This window comes from Sceloporus undulatus, chromosome 5, assembly GCF_019175285.1.
Source record: "Sceloporus undulatus isolate JIND9_A2432 ecotype Alabama chromosome 5, SceUnd_v1.1, whole genome shotgun sequence".
Lineage (NCBI taxonomy): Eukaryota > Metazoa > Chordata > Lepidosauria > Squamata > Phrynosomatidae > Sceloporus > Sceloporus undulatus.
In genome coordinates this window covers 41,539,318-41,558,347 of record NC_056526.1, presented here as the reverse complement: position 1 = coordinate 41,558,347, position 19,030 = coordinate 41,539,318, and the positions used below count along the sequence as shown (strand labels likewise).

At 40.8% G+C, this 19,030-nt stretch overlaps 1 protein-coding gene across 3 annotated transcripts in view; it reads left to right on the top strand.

The window, feature by feature from the left end:
• The window catches only part of ARHGDIB (Rho GDP dissociation inhibitor beta), a 26,407-nt gene extending 11,008 nt beyond the window's left edge, over window positions 1–15,399 (top strand). For all 3 annotated transcript variants that reach the window (XM_042468924.1, XM_042468922.1, XM_042468925.1), the window contains exons 2-6: window positions 848–1,092; window positions 3,368–3,451; window positions 8,853–8,929; window positions 13,860–13,923; window positions 14,696–15,399. In XM_042468924.1, coding sequence (XP_042324858.1) covers window positions 915–1,092; window positions 3,368–3,451; window positions 8,853–8,929; window positions 13,860–13,923; window positions 14,696–14,895 — 603 coding nt within the window. In that variant the 5' untranslated portion in view covers window positions 848–914 and the 3' untranslated portion in view covers window positions 14,896–15,399. The remainder of the gene's footprint in view (window positions 1–847; window positions 1,093–3,367; window positions 3,452–8,852; window positions 8,930–13,859; window positions 13,924–14,695) is intronic.
• Window positions 15,400–19,030: the final 3,631 nt, after the last annotated feature.

Here is a 19,030-nt window from a genome sequence, read left to right as displayed (position 1 = left end):
CATATCAAGGCATGTAGTGTTGCCCTCTCTTTTACTGTATTGCTGCTCTCTGTAGCTTCAGCTTGGCTAAAGGATGAGCATGGGTAGGAAAGAGAAAGGAAACCTTCAATATAGCTAGCCTAGAGGGGTATCTAGGAGTAGAAAAAAATTGGCTGTCTCAAATTGTTGTCTGGATATTGTACGTAGCACTGGCACATAGGGTAATTGCATTTTACAGTTTTATTATTTGCAGATATGGGTAGGTTTTGTGGGATAAGATTCTTAAAAATGTAAATGCATATACTGTACCAGTTGGCATTCTGTTAGGTATTTATTTAATCATAAACTGAATTACAAATGTGTTAAAGTGAATTGTGATGTTGCTCAAGGCTTGCATTTTCAACAGAGCCATAGGATTTGGTACAACTGCATGAATGGACCCAACCTTGTGGCTGTTGCACTATATGGCAAGTTATGCAATGGGTGCCAGAACGCTATGGGACTTATCGTACCATAGGAGGTCTCATTGTGCACCACGATACCATGCAGGACTTCCTGATGCATGTCATCGCAATTCATTAGAAGGACTGTGTGTCAAGAAACCAGCTACATCATAAAGTTATGAATATAGCCTCTGATGTAGGATCTTGGCCATTGTTGCTAACTATGATAGAGGATACAGTCACAGGAGGATGAGATATTAATGGCTCCTTGCACTGTTGTATAGAAATGAGTACAGCCTGATCACTGCATGTCTGAATTCAAGAGAATCTTCTTCTAATACATGAGAAATGCCATTGATACTTGTGCTTTTGGTGCTATTGAGATTGCTGTACCAGTGACCAAAGTATTGTTCTGTTTCCATCAGAAGCCCAGCTGACAACCTCCTCCTTTCACACAAACGACCAACTTCCTCTTCTGAGGCCAGGGTGACCATGACTGAGAAAGACCCAGAGGTGCACGTGGAAGAAGATGAAGATGAACTAGACAGCAAATTGAACTACAAACCCCCACCTCAGAAGACACTCCAAGAACTGCAAGAGTTGGACAAGGATGATGAAAGCCTTGCAAAGTACAAAAAGTCCCTACTGGGGGATGGGCCAGTGGTGGCAGGTATGGCTCAGCATGTTGAGTAAGGGGGCTGGACCAGGACCAAAAGGCTTTCAGAATAGGGAAGAAGCCAGTATTGACACACAGTGGCTGTCATCCTGTTGGTTAGTCTCAACTAGAGTAGACACATTGAATCAATTAATGACTAGTGAATCAGCATATAAATTCAATTGATTCAATAGGTCTACCTTAGTCAGGATTAACAATTTGTGGAGCAGGGGCCCTCCAGATATTGTTTCGTCATTCCTCATCATTGGATACACTGACTGGGACAACTGGTGCTGAAGGAATTGCAATCCAACAGTATCTGGAAGGCTTCAACAATCAATCCTTGATGTAGAACTAGTATTGTCACTAATGGAGAGTATCCAGAAATACCATCCTAACCATGAAGGAGAGTTGTAACTATGTTGGCCAACCTCTCTGATCTTGAGTAAGTTTACTGTGATGGAACATCCATTTCTGAATAGATTGCTTTCAGGAAGAACCAAAATCTGTTTTCAGAATTCATGTCTCCTCTGTCTCTCTTGTTTGGCTAGTGGCTTTTGTGTTACATTAGTGTAGTTGTTTAGCATGTGAAAGAGTTCAAAACCGATCAGCAACAATGAATAAGAAAAGATCTAGCAGTATTGATGTAGGCTTATGTCCAGGACTTAGGGGAGCAGATGCCCAGAGTACATTCATCTAGCATGTGTTTTGAAGTACTGAAGTTAAATTGAATTAAGTAAGGAATTGGGAGTGTGTTATTAGACTGAGATGTTGTTAGAAGACTGTTAGACTTCCAGATATTGTTAGAATGCAGCTAGCATTTAACATGTACATTTGTATTATGTAAAGTTACATTTCTATTGGCTATGCTGGCTGTAGAAGATGGTAGTTGCAGTCCAGCAACATCTAGATTAGAGAGTTGCATATTCCCCAGCTCTGAACAAAGACATATGTGCCTTTAAGGCTGCATTTTTAGTAGGTATAGAATATAGGTCTGTAATATGTATCCATTCTAATTGAATTATGTGAAGCTTAGTTTAGGCATAGTTTGAGTTGGATTACTCTTGTTGAGGATTTTCAGGAATGTGAATCTGGAAATATTTATGACTTTATTATTTTAAGAACCATGTGGGTGGAATTGTTATTTTTGTGAAAAGAAGGGACTGAACCCATAGGCTGCAATTCTAAGCATATCTACAAGCAAGGAGAGGTGCAGTTCATATAACTGATCAAATCATGTGGTTGAATCTGTCCTACTTTCCTGTATCTAGAAAGATATCAGGGATTCATATTCTGTGAGCCAGGATGTTTTAGCAGGAGAGCACTGAAGCATGTGCAGCACATTAAGCAACACATAAAGTACTCTTTGATCCCTAAGTGGGATCTTTGAGTGATTCTGAAGATTTTGTTTTTTTGTTTTTTGTAAACTGGCTCCAAGTCCCATTCAACTTGTTGGAAATTATTAGCTCAGGAAGCATCTTGATATTCATAGTATTCTTTGAGCATTCCTCTGTATCTTGGAGACAGGGAGATACCGTATTTTCCATATAAGACGACTGGGCGTATAAGACGACCCCCAACTTTTCCAGTTAAAATATAGAGTTTGGGATATACTCGCCGTATAAGACTACCCCTATTCCGATACACACCAAATAAAAAAATAAAAAACATGAGATTTGATTTCAGTATGGTAATTTTAATTGCAATGTTTATGACATGCAGGTACTTAGCAGGAAAACTTGTTTTATACAAAACCTGTTTGGATTTGTCATCTCTCTCTCTCTCCCTGCCTGCCCAGCCCTCCCTGTCTCCAAAACTGTCAGAGCGGTAGTGCAAACACAGCTCTTTTTTCCATACCCCGGGCATCCTGGATGCCTGCAGCTTGCTCCGCCCTTCACTTACACCTTCCCGGTAAGGTGCCCCTCACCTTGTCAACAGGACCGTGTTAAGTCACTTCTTTCCACGAATCCTGGTGAATCGCCACATACGGTGGGAATGCAGCCGTGGCCGTTTTTGAACTCCCCCCCACCATATGCGGTGACCGCAGATTTTCCAGTCCGGCTTGGAGGTTTCAGTACCTGCCCTATAAGACAACACCTGGCATATAAGACGACTCCTGACTTTTGAGAAGATTTTCCTGGGTTAAAAAGTAGTCTTATATGCCAGAAAATACAGTAATTATTATGAAATGGAAGCAATACTGCAAGCATCTTTGTGAAGTGGGGAAGGGAAGGTCTCCACAATGTCTTCCTGTTGGATAACATAGCATCTTCCCTCTCTCATTCTACAGACCCAACGATTCCAAATGTGACTGTAACTCGGCTCACTTTGGTATGTGATACTGCTCCAGGGCCGATCACCATGGATCTTACTGGTAGGTGACATCTTCTTTTCACTTCAAAAAGGGATGATAAGTGATTCATGAGTATGCATGAAGTTGGTATTCTGAATACATAGAAAACTCTCTAGGACAGGGGTGGCGAACTGATAGTGAATTGGCTATTTTTGGACCTCAGATTACATTAACCCTGGCCAGCATAGCCAGTGGTCAGAGATGATATCTGAAGTCTGACAGTATCTGAAGGTGCCCAGGTAATAACACAGGTACCCACATTATAGCATCATTTAGCATTTGTTCATCTTTATAATATTTATTTTTTGCTGTGTGCCTTCAAGTTGTTTCTGACTTATGACAACCCTAAGGTGAATCCATCTAGTGGGTTTTTTGGAGTGGGTTCAGAGGGGTGTGCCTTCCTCTGTGGTTGAGACAGGATGACTTGCCCAGCGTCACCCAGTGATTGAGCAGAGGTTTGAACACAAGTTTCCTGAAGTCCTAGTCCAACAATTGAATGAATCCATGCTGGCTCAATTTCTTTGTATATCACTTTTTACCCAGTTTTGGGACTCAAGCAGCCTTCAGTTTAGTTAAAAACTTACAAAAAGTCAACATTAAATAGAATTAAGTTATTACCTATACAGTGGTACCCCGGGTTACGAAAATAATTCGTTCCGCCGCCGCGTTCGTAACCCGAAATGCTTCGTAAGCCGAAAAAGCCATAGGCGCTAATGGGGAAAAGCCGCGATTTCGTGCGAAATAGCGCCGAAAAGCACCAAAAATTTTTTCGTAACCCGAAAAAACCTTCGTAACCCGGAACAGTTTTTTCCTATTGATTTTTTTCGTAACCCGGAAATTTCGTAAGGCGGCGCATTCGTATCCCGGGGTACCACTGTACTAAAACAACTTAAAACATACACTTATAATTGATAAAGTGTTATTAAAAGCAGGACAATTTAAAACAATGTACACATTTCAAGTTTGGGGTATGTCATATATGTTATCTTATAATTGGTATACCATTGCAAGATAGGCCAAGGTTATCCTTAGGATATAAGAGGAGTCCCACTTGGTGAGACCATAGGTGTATAAAGTGTATAGTAGCTTCATGGTGGGATGAAATAAAGTTTGAATTTGGGATTTCTTGGTTCATAGCTGCTCTCAAGCCCCATCTTTCATATTTCCTCGGGATGCATCGGGAATTTTATCCAGTTTAATATGTGTGTGTGTGTAGGGAAAAAAATGTCAATGGCAACGGACAGACCACCCAAAAAGGGTGGCCTGCCAGCGGCCTAATTTTCTCCGGAGGGAAGCCTCAGCCGCCAAACCGCGCGGCTTCCCTATGGAGCAAAAAAAGGAACCCAGAAAAACCAGGTTCTTTTTGAGCTGCAGGGGCAGTGTGACGCATTCATTACGTAAGTACCGCATTGCAATGTGCGGATGCCACACGGCGCTTATGTAACAATAGCGGCGCCCGTGTACACAGTGCTCCGCCATTGTTATGGCACCCGCACATACCAGGGTTAGGGAGCGTGCGGTTGGTGGTCACTCCCTAACCTTAGAATTGGCGCCGGTACGCCACTTTATGGCAGTCTGTGCCATGCCAATGACAGTTTGGGGCATGTGCAAAAAAGTTATTTCCAAGCTAGAAAAGGGATTTGTCCTCATCCGTCTGAAACCCAAATTCACATTTAACTCACTTTCTTACCTAAGTAATGTGCTTTTAACCTGTTGTTGTGCTCTGTGTGCGATAAGCATTAGTGAATTTGCTTGCTTTTCCAGGATGCCAACGCTTTAACCATTTTTGGGAGGGAAGCACATAGGTCCCCGTGTGAAAAAGTCCAAGGTCTCTGTTAAGTTGTAGAATATAAAACAAAATCAAAATTCTATTAGCAGCAGAAAAGTAATTTCCTGTGATATCCAGGTTGTCTCAAAGGAAGTTACTTTTCTGGTGCTAATGGATTTCCTGTCTTTTATTCCCCTTTCCCTGTTCCAGGGTGATCAAACATCATCCTTTTCCAGAACATGGCCTACATTTCATCCTTCTGCCTAGGAGGGATTTCAAAATGTCCTCCATTTTGAGCATGACTAAGAAGCATGGATTTACGGATTGAAGCAGCCATGGCTTGAAAGTATTTCAAAAATACATAAATTCTGAAAGGAAAACCTTGATTTTGTCATTTTATATAAGGGACACCATTTCACTATGCCATTGCATTTAACAGGACTTGAGCATCCATGGATTTTGGTATCTCCAGAGGTCCTGGAACCAAACCCCAGTGGATAACAAGGGCTCATTGTATCACTCTTTTGTGAATTTTGGAATTTGTTGTATTTTCCTGCACAGCCAACACGACTGCCACAAATATGTCACCTCAGGACTGGTTGACCTCAAAGATTCCCCTTTTCCAAAGCTGTATGATGCTTGCCAGTATTAGATTCTGGAAATTCTTCCTGAAGTTCTTGTGTCTTTAAATTGTTGAGTGTAATAAAGACTAGTACTTGCTATCATCTCTTCCTTGCTGGTGCAGTACTAGAACAACTGCCTCTTTGCAAACTAGTACAGTAGCAGCAGCTTGCATTTCTACAGAGTTCAGTGTCAGCCAGAGAGAGTCATGCTTCACCTTATATGGGCTTCTTACCTGGTGAGAGAGGAAGTCAGGGCTTAGTAAACCTCAGATGTTTCCTTTTCAGCTGAAATCTCTTGAGGGTGTGTGTGGCAATTGTGTTCTTGTGTGCCTTCATGTTGTTTCTGACTTATGTCAAACCTATCATGTGGATTTTCTTGGCAAGATTTATTCAGAGAGGGGTTGCCACTGACTTAGGGTGAACCTATCATGGGCTTTTCTTAGAAAGATATATGGGTGTGTGTGTTGCCTTTGTCTTCCTCTTGAGGCTGAGAGAGTATGACATGCCCAAAGACACCCACTGGTTTCCATGGTTGAGTGGGGAGTTCAACCCTGGTCCCCAGAGTTGCAGTCCAGTGCTCAAACCACTACACCACACTGATGGGGAGTAGCAACACCACAAATATATATATATATATATATATATATATATACACACACACACACACACACACACACACACACACACACACACATTATACAGCATACAGTTTGTGAGTCTTCTAGTCTGCACTTACTCCTTACTCTTCCCTCAGTTCCTGTTCATTTCAGTGGAATTTGCACAAAGGAAGTTGTATTCTTTGATTCTGATTTCAGTAGAATTGCAGAAATGCAGAAGCATATAGGACCAAACATTCATTCTTCAAGAACATGGGCAGTTGGGCACATTCAAATCTACATTCTCATCTGCATTTTGTTAGAGTTGTAGAGTTGGGAATCCAGGCCAGAATCCTATTGTTGAGTTATACCAGTGTAGTTATGGCCTTCTTAAGCAATTATGGCTGTGAAAGAAGTAAGCTTTGGAGATGTAGCCTGCTTGCACGTAACAGCATCCCCTCGCTACTACTATGTGTCCCTGGGAAAAGTGCATCCACTGGTGTAGTGTACCAAAAAGATTCTGTATCTCATTGAGTCATAACATTCACTTGGTGATCTTGGGCTAGTCACTCTCAGCCTGACCTACCTTACAGGAATGTTGTGAGTATAAAATGTGGGTTTTTGTTGTTGTTGTTCTTATTGTGTGCTTTCAAGTAATTTTCAACTTATGGTGACCCTAAAGCAAACTTATAATGGGGTTTTCATGGCAAGATTTGTTCTGAGGTGGTCTGTCATTGCCATCCTCTGAGGCTGAGAGTGTGTGACGTGCCCAAGGTCACCCAGGGGGTTGCATGGCTGAGCTGGGAATTGAACCCTGGTGCGGGAAAGTTATGTACACCACACTGAGCTTATCGGAGGAGAGGCTGCATATAATTATCAGTAATAAACTATAACGTACATGTGAACTACAGAGTTACAAAACTAGTTTAAAAATCATTTTATGTCTCCAAGAAACTGTGGAAGCAGCAGTTCAGTGGAGGTGGGTTGGATGGAGGTGTGGAGAAAAGTGTTAGGGATCTGCTAACAGGGATGCTCAGAATCTCTTCAGACAACTTCCAGGATTCTTTGTAGGAAGCTACTGGTGGTTCATTTAAAACATACGCCAACTTTGATTAAAATGTATTCCAATTGAGCTGGTATAAAGTTGTTCTACAGTATTTTCAGTTGAGCATATGTTTAAAATTACTATGAATGTTTCGTCTGATATGTTACAATCTAGTCAAAATAGTGGTTCCCAAAATGGATTATTTGAGGGAGCAAGCCCCCTTAATCCCATTTTTACAGGTGTTTTCACACACACACACATGAAACCCTTTTGTTTAAACCCAGAACTTTTTCTATTAAACATTACATCCAGTTTGGACAAAGAGTTCAAAAAAAGAGAACTGAGGAGTAATACTATATATGGTATCAGCAGCAAGGATTTTGTTTGCCCAAAAATGGAAATTACCAACAGCAGAAGAGTGGTTACTTAAGTTGATATGATGGAAATGGATAAGATGACCCACCAGTTGAAAGACAAATCATCAAAAAAGCAGACGAAAATTGGTTAAAAGTTAAAAATTATTGGAACATTATATAGCCAGGTCTATATAACATTAATTGAAAGATCTATTTGACACAACTATCGTGAACAGGATAAGGAAATAATATTGGGAGCGGGGGGGATGAAGACAAATGACTAAGTAAAAATTACAAGGGGAAAATAGATCTAGGTCTAGATCTATAAGTTATGGTATGGAAATATATTAAATTTTAGAGAAAATTCAACTAGGTTAGAGAAAAAGTTAAAAAAAGAAGACAATTGAGTTGAGAAAGGATAGATAATAAAAAAGAATACATGTTAAATTTAAGTGGAAATTGAAGAAATGTTTGGAGTTATTGATCTACTTTTCTCAAGATTTTATTAATGCCGTATTTACATATAATAAAAAATATAACAACTGTATACATAGATGTATTGTACTTATTTGCAATACAATCCCAAAGTCTCCAGGTAGTATGATTGCCCATTTCAGGATAGACCCCTTCACCACGGTTTGTTTCAGGCTTAGAGGGCCTTTTTTCATAATTGGAAGCAACTGTCCAGTCACTCCAAGCTTTGAGCCTTTCCCCATACCTAACACAGAATGGTTAGTTGTATACCTGGAAGCCTCTAGGGCTGCTTTTGACCTTATAAAAACATGTTGAAGAGGTTTGGGTGCATCTGGAGCCCTTTGGGGTCACAGAAGGATAAGAACTGGAAGCTGACTCATGGGCTTTTGGGTCCTACCCTTGCAAGATTTCAAACTAAAGCATCCCCAGCAGAAAGCCTCCAATCCCTGGCAGATGCACACACCTGCTGCACTTATAAACGTCTGAGTGGCAGTTGAGACTAGAAAGTGTGTTCTTCACTGCCAGTCATAGCAAAATTAAATTTGTTTCCTCTGCTGCAGGTGACCTTGAAGCTCTCAAGAAAGAAACCTTCGTATTAAAAGAAGGATCAGAATACAGAGTCAAGATCCACTTCAAAGTGAGTTTATTTCCTACCAAGGTCTTCAAATGCTGGATTCTGTCCTGTTCTATGGATGTCTTCTCTTCAGGCTGGCCCAGGGCAAAATTGCACATGGCTGGTTTATGTCTTTCATATTTTACTCTAAGCAGTAAACTACAGTTGGCCCTCCACATTTTTGGCTTTGACATTTGCAGATTTGATTATTTGCGGTTTTGGTTAATTATTCTCTCGAGGAGTCTCTTAAGTCCTCCAGTGCAACTCTGCCAGAAGTTGACCATAGAATTCTACTGGAGACCCTAGAAGTTCCTGGAGAAAAACATTTCTGTAGGCATTTGTCCAGCAAGATTTTATGATCAATGTCTGGCAGATGTTGACCACAGAGTTGCACTGGATGACCTGGGGAGATTCCTAGGGAGATGTTTGCTCAGGTAAAAAGAAGTGGGGGTTTTTTAATTTGCGTTTTTTTTCTCATTCACGGGGGTCCTTCACCCCTAACTTCAGTTAATGTGGAGGGATCACTGTAATGCTAAATTGGTGTGCAATGTGGACACACAACAGTGAGATATTCCAAAATGAGATGTTTTTTATAGACACATATCTAATGTTTGGGGGCTGGTTATTTGACCTCACATGGCACTTTCAAAGAACGTTTATTTTTCCATGGTTTGTAATAAACCTTGACGAATTTGTCAGTTGTCAGAAGAATTGTTTGGATAAAAGCCTGAATATAATTATCTTAGAGATTGCCTAATCATAAACAATAAATCAAGTGGGAAAATGGGTTAGTGTGGTAGCTCCATCAGCTTCCTTAAAACTAGAGACAAAGCTATTGGAAAATTGTCTAAATAATAATAATTAAACCCTACTTGTAAATCAGTTATTAACTTTGAGAACAGTGCATCAAAATGAATATTGTGACTAAATTTATCATTTCAAAGTTCTGTAAGTCACCAGTTTCTCTACAAAGTAACTATTGTATATTAGATTACCTTGCACACTTCTGTATTACCATATATACTAGACTATAAATCGTCCTCATGTACAAGTTGAGGGCAAGTTTTGGGGCCAAAATTATGTATTTTGCTATGATCGTAGATAGGGGTATATAGCAAAGGATCTAAAGGATGATGCAAAGCAAAACAATGTCAAAGAACTTATAAAATTTCAGCAGACATAACTCTTTGTGCTTACTCTTAAGACTGGATGGATGAGAGAGTAGAGGGGGTCGGTGTTTCACATATTGTACTCTTGCTTTTCACCAGGAGATGGTTCCTTCTTTTAAGTAAGAGTTAAGATACAGTACTTACATTGACCTATGGATAAGTCGAGTCAGTTTTTTGGGGTCAATTTTTTGACCTAAATTTCTAGACTTATACATGAGTATATACAGTATGTTTTCTCATTCTGCAATGTTAATGATCTTCTAAAACCAATTTGACTGTAGTGTGAGAATGTTCTTTTTCCAATATTAGGCTAAAGAAGTAGTTAGCAAATTAATAATCATTTCTAGATCTGTTTCCCCCTAGTCTCACATTTCCCTTCAACTAGTTTGAAAAAAACCTCACAGGATCTTCTGCAACCTGATATCTCATAACTTCCTAAATCTAAAACATAACTGAATGTCATATTTGCCTCTCACATGTATTTCCTGGTTTAAATTTTTCTTTGGTTTTTTGGATTGTGTGGAAGAGATCTCTAGTTTTTCCTTTTTTGCTGTCATCTTCTATTTCTCTACATTGACTATTATAGTACTGTGTGCCTTTGACATCCATGGGTTTGGTATCTGCAGATTTGAGCGACCATGGATTGAAATGAGGAACCATTTAATTATTTTTAACCTGCAATGACCAGGCTGAGAAGCGGTCCCAGGGCAGTAGCGAAGGCTGCTGAAGCAAGACCTGGGCAAGCCGCTGCCTCCCCTCATAGAAGTCAATTCCACCACAAAGACACAATCAGAACTTAAACCTCACTCTCTTTCACACCTTCACATCACAAAGGTGCTGCCAAAATTTAAACCCCTGCCTTACTCAGTTTCCCACACTCTCACAAGGGACTTTATCACGTTTGAGGAATTTCTCTTAATTTTGAATGAAAAGAAAGTGGGGTCAGCACGCTTTCATGTGAATTCGCTAGTTCAGCGAATTTACGTGAATGCGAACTGCATTCGAATTGGCTTCCCATTGCCCGAAAATAGCATGCCATTGCCCGAATTTGCGTGTAGCAGTCTATCACGCAATAACGTGAAACCTCATGATTGCGCTCGGACTGACTTCCCATTGCCTGAATTTGCGTGTAGTGGGTTATCAGGCAATAACGTTAAACCCCATGATTGCGTTCAGATTGCCATTGGATTATACTTCCAATTTCCCTTGTCTGATAAACTCCAAGGAAGCCTCTCCCAGAATTTAAACTGCCTCACTCCGTTTCCCACTTTCTCACAAGGAAGCCTCTGACAGAATCTAAACCCCTTACCCACCAATACACCTCCTTGTCCCACTCCTTCAGCTGCCCCTCCCTGAGGTGGGTCAGTGGCAAAGAGGTTTAAAATCTGGCAGAGGCTTTATGATGGGAAGGCTGAGAAAGTGGGGAACAGAGTCAGGAAAGGTTTAAATTCTGGAAGAGCCTTCATGATGGGAAGGTGGGAAACAGTGCAGGAAGCTTTCCTGGTGCCTGGATCTTGTTGCCCAGGTAATTTTAAATGTTAAATACTGACTCGAGCATTTGTGGTTTTTGGTATCTGCAGGGCATTCTGGAACCATCCCCTGTGGATACTGATAGCCCACTGAAGTTTTGCATGTCCCTGCATGCAAGTCATTGAACTGTTACATTCAGGGTTGTGAATCTGTTTCTGGCACCTTTTACTTTTGCTTCTTGTCTGTTCTTAACTGCTTCGTTTATTATCCACTTAGGTGTCTCTTTCTTTTTTGCTGCAGATAGTGTCTGTTTGCTTTCCTCTCTGACAATGTCCCTGGCTTCAGTCTGTTCTTCTGGCTCCCAGTCAATTAATTAGCCTTAATAGTGCAAATCCATTTTTTAACATTATTTTTAAAATCTAAAGGGATGTTCCACAAGTTGTATTTTGGAATGATAAATGGTTTAGTGTTCTTTAAATTTACTCTAATATTTGATATCAGTTCATGGGCTGTGCCAGAATCTGTTCCTAGTCTTGTTTTTGCAGAGAGAATTGAGTTTCTCCATCTTCTGCTTCCAATTATGTAGTCTATTTGATTCCTATATTGGCCATCAGTGATTTCCATGTACAGTGCGCCCTTGGCTTATGCGGGGGATCCATTCTGGACCCCTCCGCATAAGCCGAATAGCGTGTTAGCTCAAGTCCCATTTGATTGAATGGGGCTCATGCTCGTGGCGCGGGAGGGTACACACGCTACGGGCTTGTGCACTATTCATTCTCCTGTCGCATGGCTTCCACATAAGCTGGAAGCCGCGTATGGAGCACCCGTCTAGCATGGGCGCACTCTATACAATCACTGCTTTGGTTGCTTAAAGAGTGTGTTTGCAATAAAGTGTTGGCTTCACAACATCAAATCAGTCATTCACTTGCTTCATTTCCTTATCCTTGGACAAATTTTCCTACATTGTTTGATTCTGCTCTGTTTTCTACTTAAGCATTCTGCTTGCTTATGATTAACAAGTCCTGTTTGTGTTTGTGAACAATTTCCTTCTGGACTCCAGCACAAAATCTTTCAATTTCTTTTTCTCCGGGTTTTCCCCGGAAGTCTTATTGATATTATTCAGTCAATACTTTGCATTATATTCTTTGACTGCTTTTGCTACATCTGCCCTCATTATTAATGCCACCTCTTTCTTCTTAGATTTTAATTTCCTGAGTAAAACTTCAACTCACTCACCTGAAGTATTGTAATATTTATATGTTCCATTTTTTCCTTTGCTATGTCTACCATCCCTGATTGATGCTTCTCACATTGTTCCTATAATATGATTTGTGTAGCTCTGGATGTTTCTTTCACCTCGGAACACATCAACAGGTGAACATCTTTTTGACTTGATTCCAGCTGCATCATTAGCCACAGTGCTACCTGTAGTTGCCCTCATACCCCTGTAGCTCGTTGAGTGCCACCTGGTCTAGGAGTTTCATTTTCTGTCACTGTTTCTATTTCATTTGGATTGTCTTATCATAGCGATTTTTTTTGGGGGGGGGAAGGGTAAAAGACATTAAAAAGGAGTTTGCTGTACCTTCTGCTGCACAGTACTAACTAACAAGTATTAGCTATGGTGCCACCTCTGAGAGATCCTCTGCCAGTATGTGTGTGTGTGTGGGGGGGGATGCACAACAGTTTACCAGTATGGTAATATGGTTGTCTCTCCTTCAGATCTTCCCAGTTAACATTGAGAGGCTGCTGCTTGAAGGGGTGGGCCACAGCACACATCCTTGTTCCTCTTGATGAATATAGTTACTTGAATACCTCATTAGAATTCTCAGCCTTAAAATCTTTTTTGGATTCTTCCCCTATCCCACGTGATGCCCTGGGCTAGACAGAGCAGAGCTTAGGAGAGTTATTTTTGGGGGATCACATCACTGAATGTCTGGAAGAAATGAAGGTACTGCAATCTGCTGTTGTTCCCATGGTCAACTTCTAAATGAAACATGTTTAGAAGTCTGTCTCACTACTAAGTGTGCTGGAAAAAAACTCATCAAAGAGCTGAGGGTCTACATTGTGACTGCCAAGAAGAAGCAATCTTAGATTGAACTACAAAATCCTGTTTGTGTGCACCAGCTCACAAGTCTGTTTTTCTCTGTACCATTTCCAGTACAGTAGTTAAAAATGGATAGTGAGAGATGGTAGGAAATGGCATGAACAAGCAGAAGATGAGGAGGGAAACAAGGAGAAGAGGACACTCCTGTTACCAAGGGGAAATGGGCAACAGAAATTTGAACTCAGTTGCACACTCTGCTTTTCTTTTGCAGGTTAATAGAGAAATTGTATCTGGCTTGAAATACGGGCAGCACACTTATCGGACAGGAGTAAAAGGTGAGTAAAGCAGTGTTTTCCTCTTCTTCAGCAATTCTCCTCTCCATCTCTGCAGATGTTGATGCAGTGTTTTCCTGTTATCTAGTCTTCTCAAATTTAAATTTGTACAAATACAAATTTGTAATAGAATGGAGGAATGAAATAATAGCTACAAATGTCTGTTCCTGCATGTGGATCCTAGGGCCTGCTGGTGGCTGCAAGGCTTTATTTGCCCTAGGCTTTTAAGATAGGCCGAGGTCAATTTGAGATACAAGTAGGCTGCTATCTGCTCAATATAGCCAGGTGTTTTACTGTGACACTTGGCAGAGGGCCACATTTTTTTCTTCACGCGAGACATCCATTCCAAGGCTGCGGCACTTTTAAACTGACCACTGTTGACATCCATGAGCAACAGTTTATGCTCTTACAGCCTAACCTAGGCTTTGCATTGCACCTTTGCAAGCCATATTCAATGTATGTTTCTGAAAGTGTGCCAGAGGTCTATTGCTTTCTCTGTGCATGTCTAGCTTAGCAGCATATGTGCTATCTGAGATCAGCACAGGTCTGGTACCTCTGTATTCTGATTAAAATATTACTCTGATGGATTACAGCTTCTAGATTTCTTCAGCCAGCATGACTAGTTGCCCTGCTGGGGGGGGGGGGGGTGGGGGGGGTTGTGGGGGGGGGGGGGTTGTAGTCCCTCCCCCCAAAAACTTTCCAAGTTCTGGTTCTGTCCTTTCTCTGATGAGCTCCTGTAAGACAGACTCTTTTCTTGTGGGTTGTTATCTCATAGTGGACAAAGCTACATTCATGGTGGGCAGCTATGGACCACGGCCAGAAGAATATGAATTCATGACACCTCTGGAGGAAGCACCCAAGGGCATGATGGCTCGAGGGAACTACCGCAACAAGTCCTTCTTCACTGATGATGATAAGCACGACCATCTCACTTGGGAATGGAACTTGGCCATTAAGAAGGAATGGACAGAATGAGTTCCACTTCACTTCCTTTTCTTTTCTTCCTCTGCCAACTGTGCTGTATTACAGTCATGCCAGTCTCTGGCACTTGCATGCCATGCTTCCTCCCCACAACCCACTTGGCTCTTTTAATGTCACAAGAATATCTGCTAGCGCAGGCCTCTGGACAGATTTTATCTCTCCTGCTGCTTCACTGTAAATAATCACAAGGAATTAAACTGGGACAGACCATCATTTCTCTGCTTGCACAGGATCAGTCCTTGAAGTGCCTTTGCTAGGAAGATTCATGGTTGTCAGCCTACTCCTATTAATATCAGGGCAGATAGGTTGTACCCCATCTAAAGATTCACTGGAAACATTTTTGCCTGTGGGTGGATTCAATATCTTTAAGCTTATTCTAGTGTCATTTACAAAACTGCATTTTGAAATCTTGCCTTTATTGGTAACAGGAGATACAGTTTCTGCCTTAGCTTGTCATGATTTCAGTGTCTTTGAAAATAAAACCAGTTTTGTCCTTTGCTTCTGAGTGAGACTCTCATGTTTCATTTAATATAGTAATTTGTTTTGTCCTCTATGCATGCAGAGTGCAAGCTTGTGTAAATATATATATTAAAAATATTTCCAGACACTTATTTTTCATGTATCATATGTAACAGTTGAGAGAATAAGCTGGCCTCTTATGACTGGGGTTATGGAGACATTTTCTCAATTTTCTTAGAGCATTTTCTTGTGTTGCATAGGATTTATTGTATGTTTATATGCTTCAAGATTCTATATAGTGAAAGTGGGCAGAAGGGAAATTTTTGGTAATTTGAGGAGATTGGCAAGAATTCGATAGCAGTAACTTAATTAATCCCCACACACATTAAATTCTACTGGGATGGAGAAAGATTTGGGTGAACAGGATGGATTTCTGTGTGGAAAGACTGTTCGGTTCCTGCACTCAGGGTTCTTTAATTCTAAGTGTATGCCTTTTCTACCAGGATCTGACTGCTAAGATTGTGGAATCCATGATGGAGCTTGTGCCTACCCATTGTAATAGGGCCATAAATGGCCATGTATGGAAGATATCAGGCTGGGGAGAATCAAGTGAGAATGTAAAAAACTAAGTTGTGATAGAATGGTTCTAAGGGTAGTAGAAATGCAGAGAGCAATGCTCGAATCCAGAACATTTCTTTCAATCCCAGAGCTTGAACGTTACATTTGAAAATTAATTTTATAATGCTAAATATTACCAAGAACACCAATAACTGCAGTTGTTCAATTGGTTCAGTTATCCTTAACTCATCATTTGGGATTTTGGTGTTGAGCAAGATAATGGGATTTACAGAGAATGGCATGGAGGTCTTCACTGTTGACCTTGGAGAAGCACAATTGTTACTGGTTTCTTCAAAATAATTATTTTTGTCCATTTAAAACTGCCTTCCTCCAACCTGGATCCTCCCCCCCCCACACACACACACAGACCAAAAGCCCAAAATAGGACTGTTTTCTAGGAATTGTGGGTGTGCAATAGATCTGGGAATTATCAAATTGGGGAAGGCTGCCCTAAAACATGGATCTCATCTTACAGCCTCTTCAGTTCAGTTTGTCATTTATCTACATGTCTCTTCATGTTACTCCAACCAACATGCCCACTTCACTCACTCTTCACATGTCTTGTTTCTTAAAGGTTATAAGTTATTTATTTGAGTAGAGAGCGATGATCTCAAGTACAGCATTAAATGTATAGCTACAAAGACAACAGGTGGAGAATTACTAGAAATGGTTTGAGAGTCTGAGTATTTGCAGAGTGGTTTTATGCCCAACTGAATCACTGTGTCCTCCTTGTCAACCCACTCCCAATCAAGAATTGTGGACTGGAAATGTCAGGGTTAGTGTGCAAGTTTTGTAAGCAGGAACCTGGGTCCCAACTTCAATACGTAGCATTTCTAATTTAAAGATCACATATCATCTCTAATATATCCCTTTATTCTTTGCACATACCTTAACTAATACTGATTGGTCTAAATCTCTTGACCTCATGTCAGGTTAATGAAAGAAAGGGTATTTGCATTTATTAATCTTTGATGAGTGAATTCTGGTTCTAAAAACTAGATGACAGAAATTTGCAAAAGCAGAAGTAAACTTTAGAGGCTTAAGAATGTCTCCGTTGGATCATCTGGGCGAATGGGTTTATTACAGGTGGATGGTGCATTACTATCCTACTTACCTAGGGAGTATGTGTCACTTAAAGTTAAGACTTACTCAGACTTACTTTGGAATAGCTTTTTAACAAACACATTATAACAGGTAAAAGGATAGCTTTATCTTTTTCCTCTCACTTTACAAAACCTTTCATACACTTGTATGACCAGACTCACTGAAGAAGGAGCTGGGTAAACAGAAGAATGAGAAAGTGGGGGAGTACTACTTGATTTATGTAAGATCTTAGCACTGTGTGAGTAACACGTTAACACATTGCAAAATCCCTGTATACAAACATTGCACGCAAGGATGGACTACAAGCTGTCAGAAACATCAGATAGTACTGTAACAGACCTATCCATCAAGGTCTGCCACTTAGTTCTCACACGCAACTACTTCACTTTTAGTAATATATACCTTCAAGTTAATGGTACTGCCAAGGGCACTCCCACTGCAACACCATATGCCAACATCATGGCTGAACTGGAACAACACTTCCTTAACTCCTGTACCCAGAAACCTCTCACCTACCTGGGGTACACTATCTTCATAATTTGGACTCATGGAGAGGACTCAGTCAAGACATTCCACCAGAGTTTTCAACAACTTCCACCCTACCATCAAGCTCAACCTGGAACTATCAACAGAATTAATTTAATTTCTAGACACCACTGTACAGATACATCTAAGGACAACACTACTGCAAACCCACTGACTACTACAAATACATGCCTCCAGTTTCCACCCTGAACACACTACCAAATCCAGAGTTTACAGCCAAGCCCTCCAGTGCAGTTGTATCTGGTTGGACTCACAAGACTGACACCAAACTCATGGAATTACAACAAACTGCAGAATCCACCATATGAAGAGTAAAAAAACGCCTTGTATCTAGGACTAATCTATTACAGAACAGACTAATGACAGGAAATGAAAGAACCTCACTAGTGGTCACATACAGCTCCCAACTGAGATGAACTATAATCACATGTAAGGATATACTAAAACAGTTAAAAATACCAAAACTTTAAAACAACGAAACTATATACAGACCCTTAAACTTTCAAATCCAGCATCACAGAGTATTAAGAGCATCAACAATACTCACCTCAGCTAAATATAAATATATTTCTATTTTTCCTTTGTCCCCCCATGACCATCATTAAAACTGAACTTGTCATCTCATCACCATACTCACAAGATTTGATTTTTATTGCTATTCACACATTCAGCCTGCTCATTCATAACTACAGTATAAAGGTCTGTGCTATAGAGTCTGTTCCCAAGTACTTCACTCCATGTATCTGATGAAGTAGACCTAAGCCTACAAAACCTTAAGCTTCTAACTTCTTTCTCTGAGGGCCAGAACAAACTGACTGAAAAAATGGCTTCCAGGTGACTTGAGGGCATCACATTTAGACGCCACACACCTCCCCAAGATGTTCAGAAGCCACTCTGGCTGACCATACATGGGCTGCTTCAAGACACTCTGGGGGCACGGTGTTTATGCGGCGCATGCTGCCGGAGTGGCTTGAAGCTGCCCTGGGGTTGCAGTCAGGCTGTCTAAGGCAGCTTTTTACCAGCCCAAATAGGAGTATATCTTTTCTGCAGCTATTTGGACCAGCTCCATGGTGGACTGGGGCTGTGGTGTGTGGTTGCCACGGTGCTGGGCCAAGCTGTGTTGGGGTGGCCCCAATCCACCCTTTTTGGTCAGTTTGTTCTGGCCCTCAGTATCAATGCAAGATCCATGTGGATACATTAGAAACAAGTTCATTGCAGCTTACTCCAAATAATATTTTAGCATGGTTGGAATTCATAATCACAGTTACAAATGGCATAACCTAAAGTTACACATTAATAACCGATTTGTACTCATGATTCTTATATATTCAATAGTATAGGGGATACGTGGCAGTCGTAAAAGTGCTGTCTAACAGAATTCTAAGTAAAGTTGTATAATTGT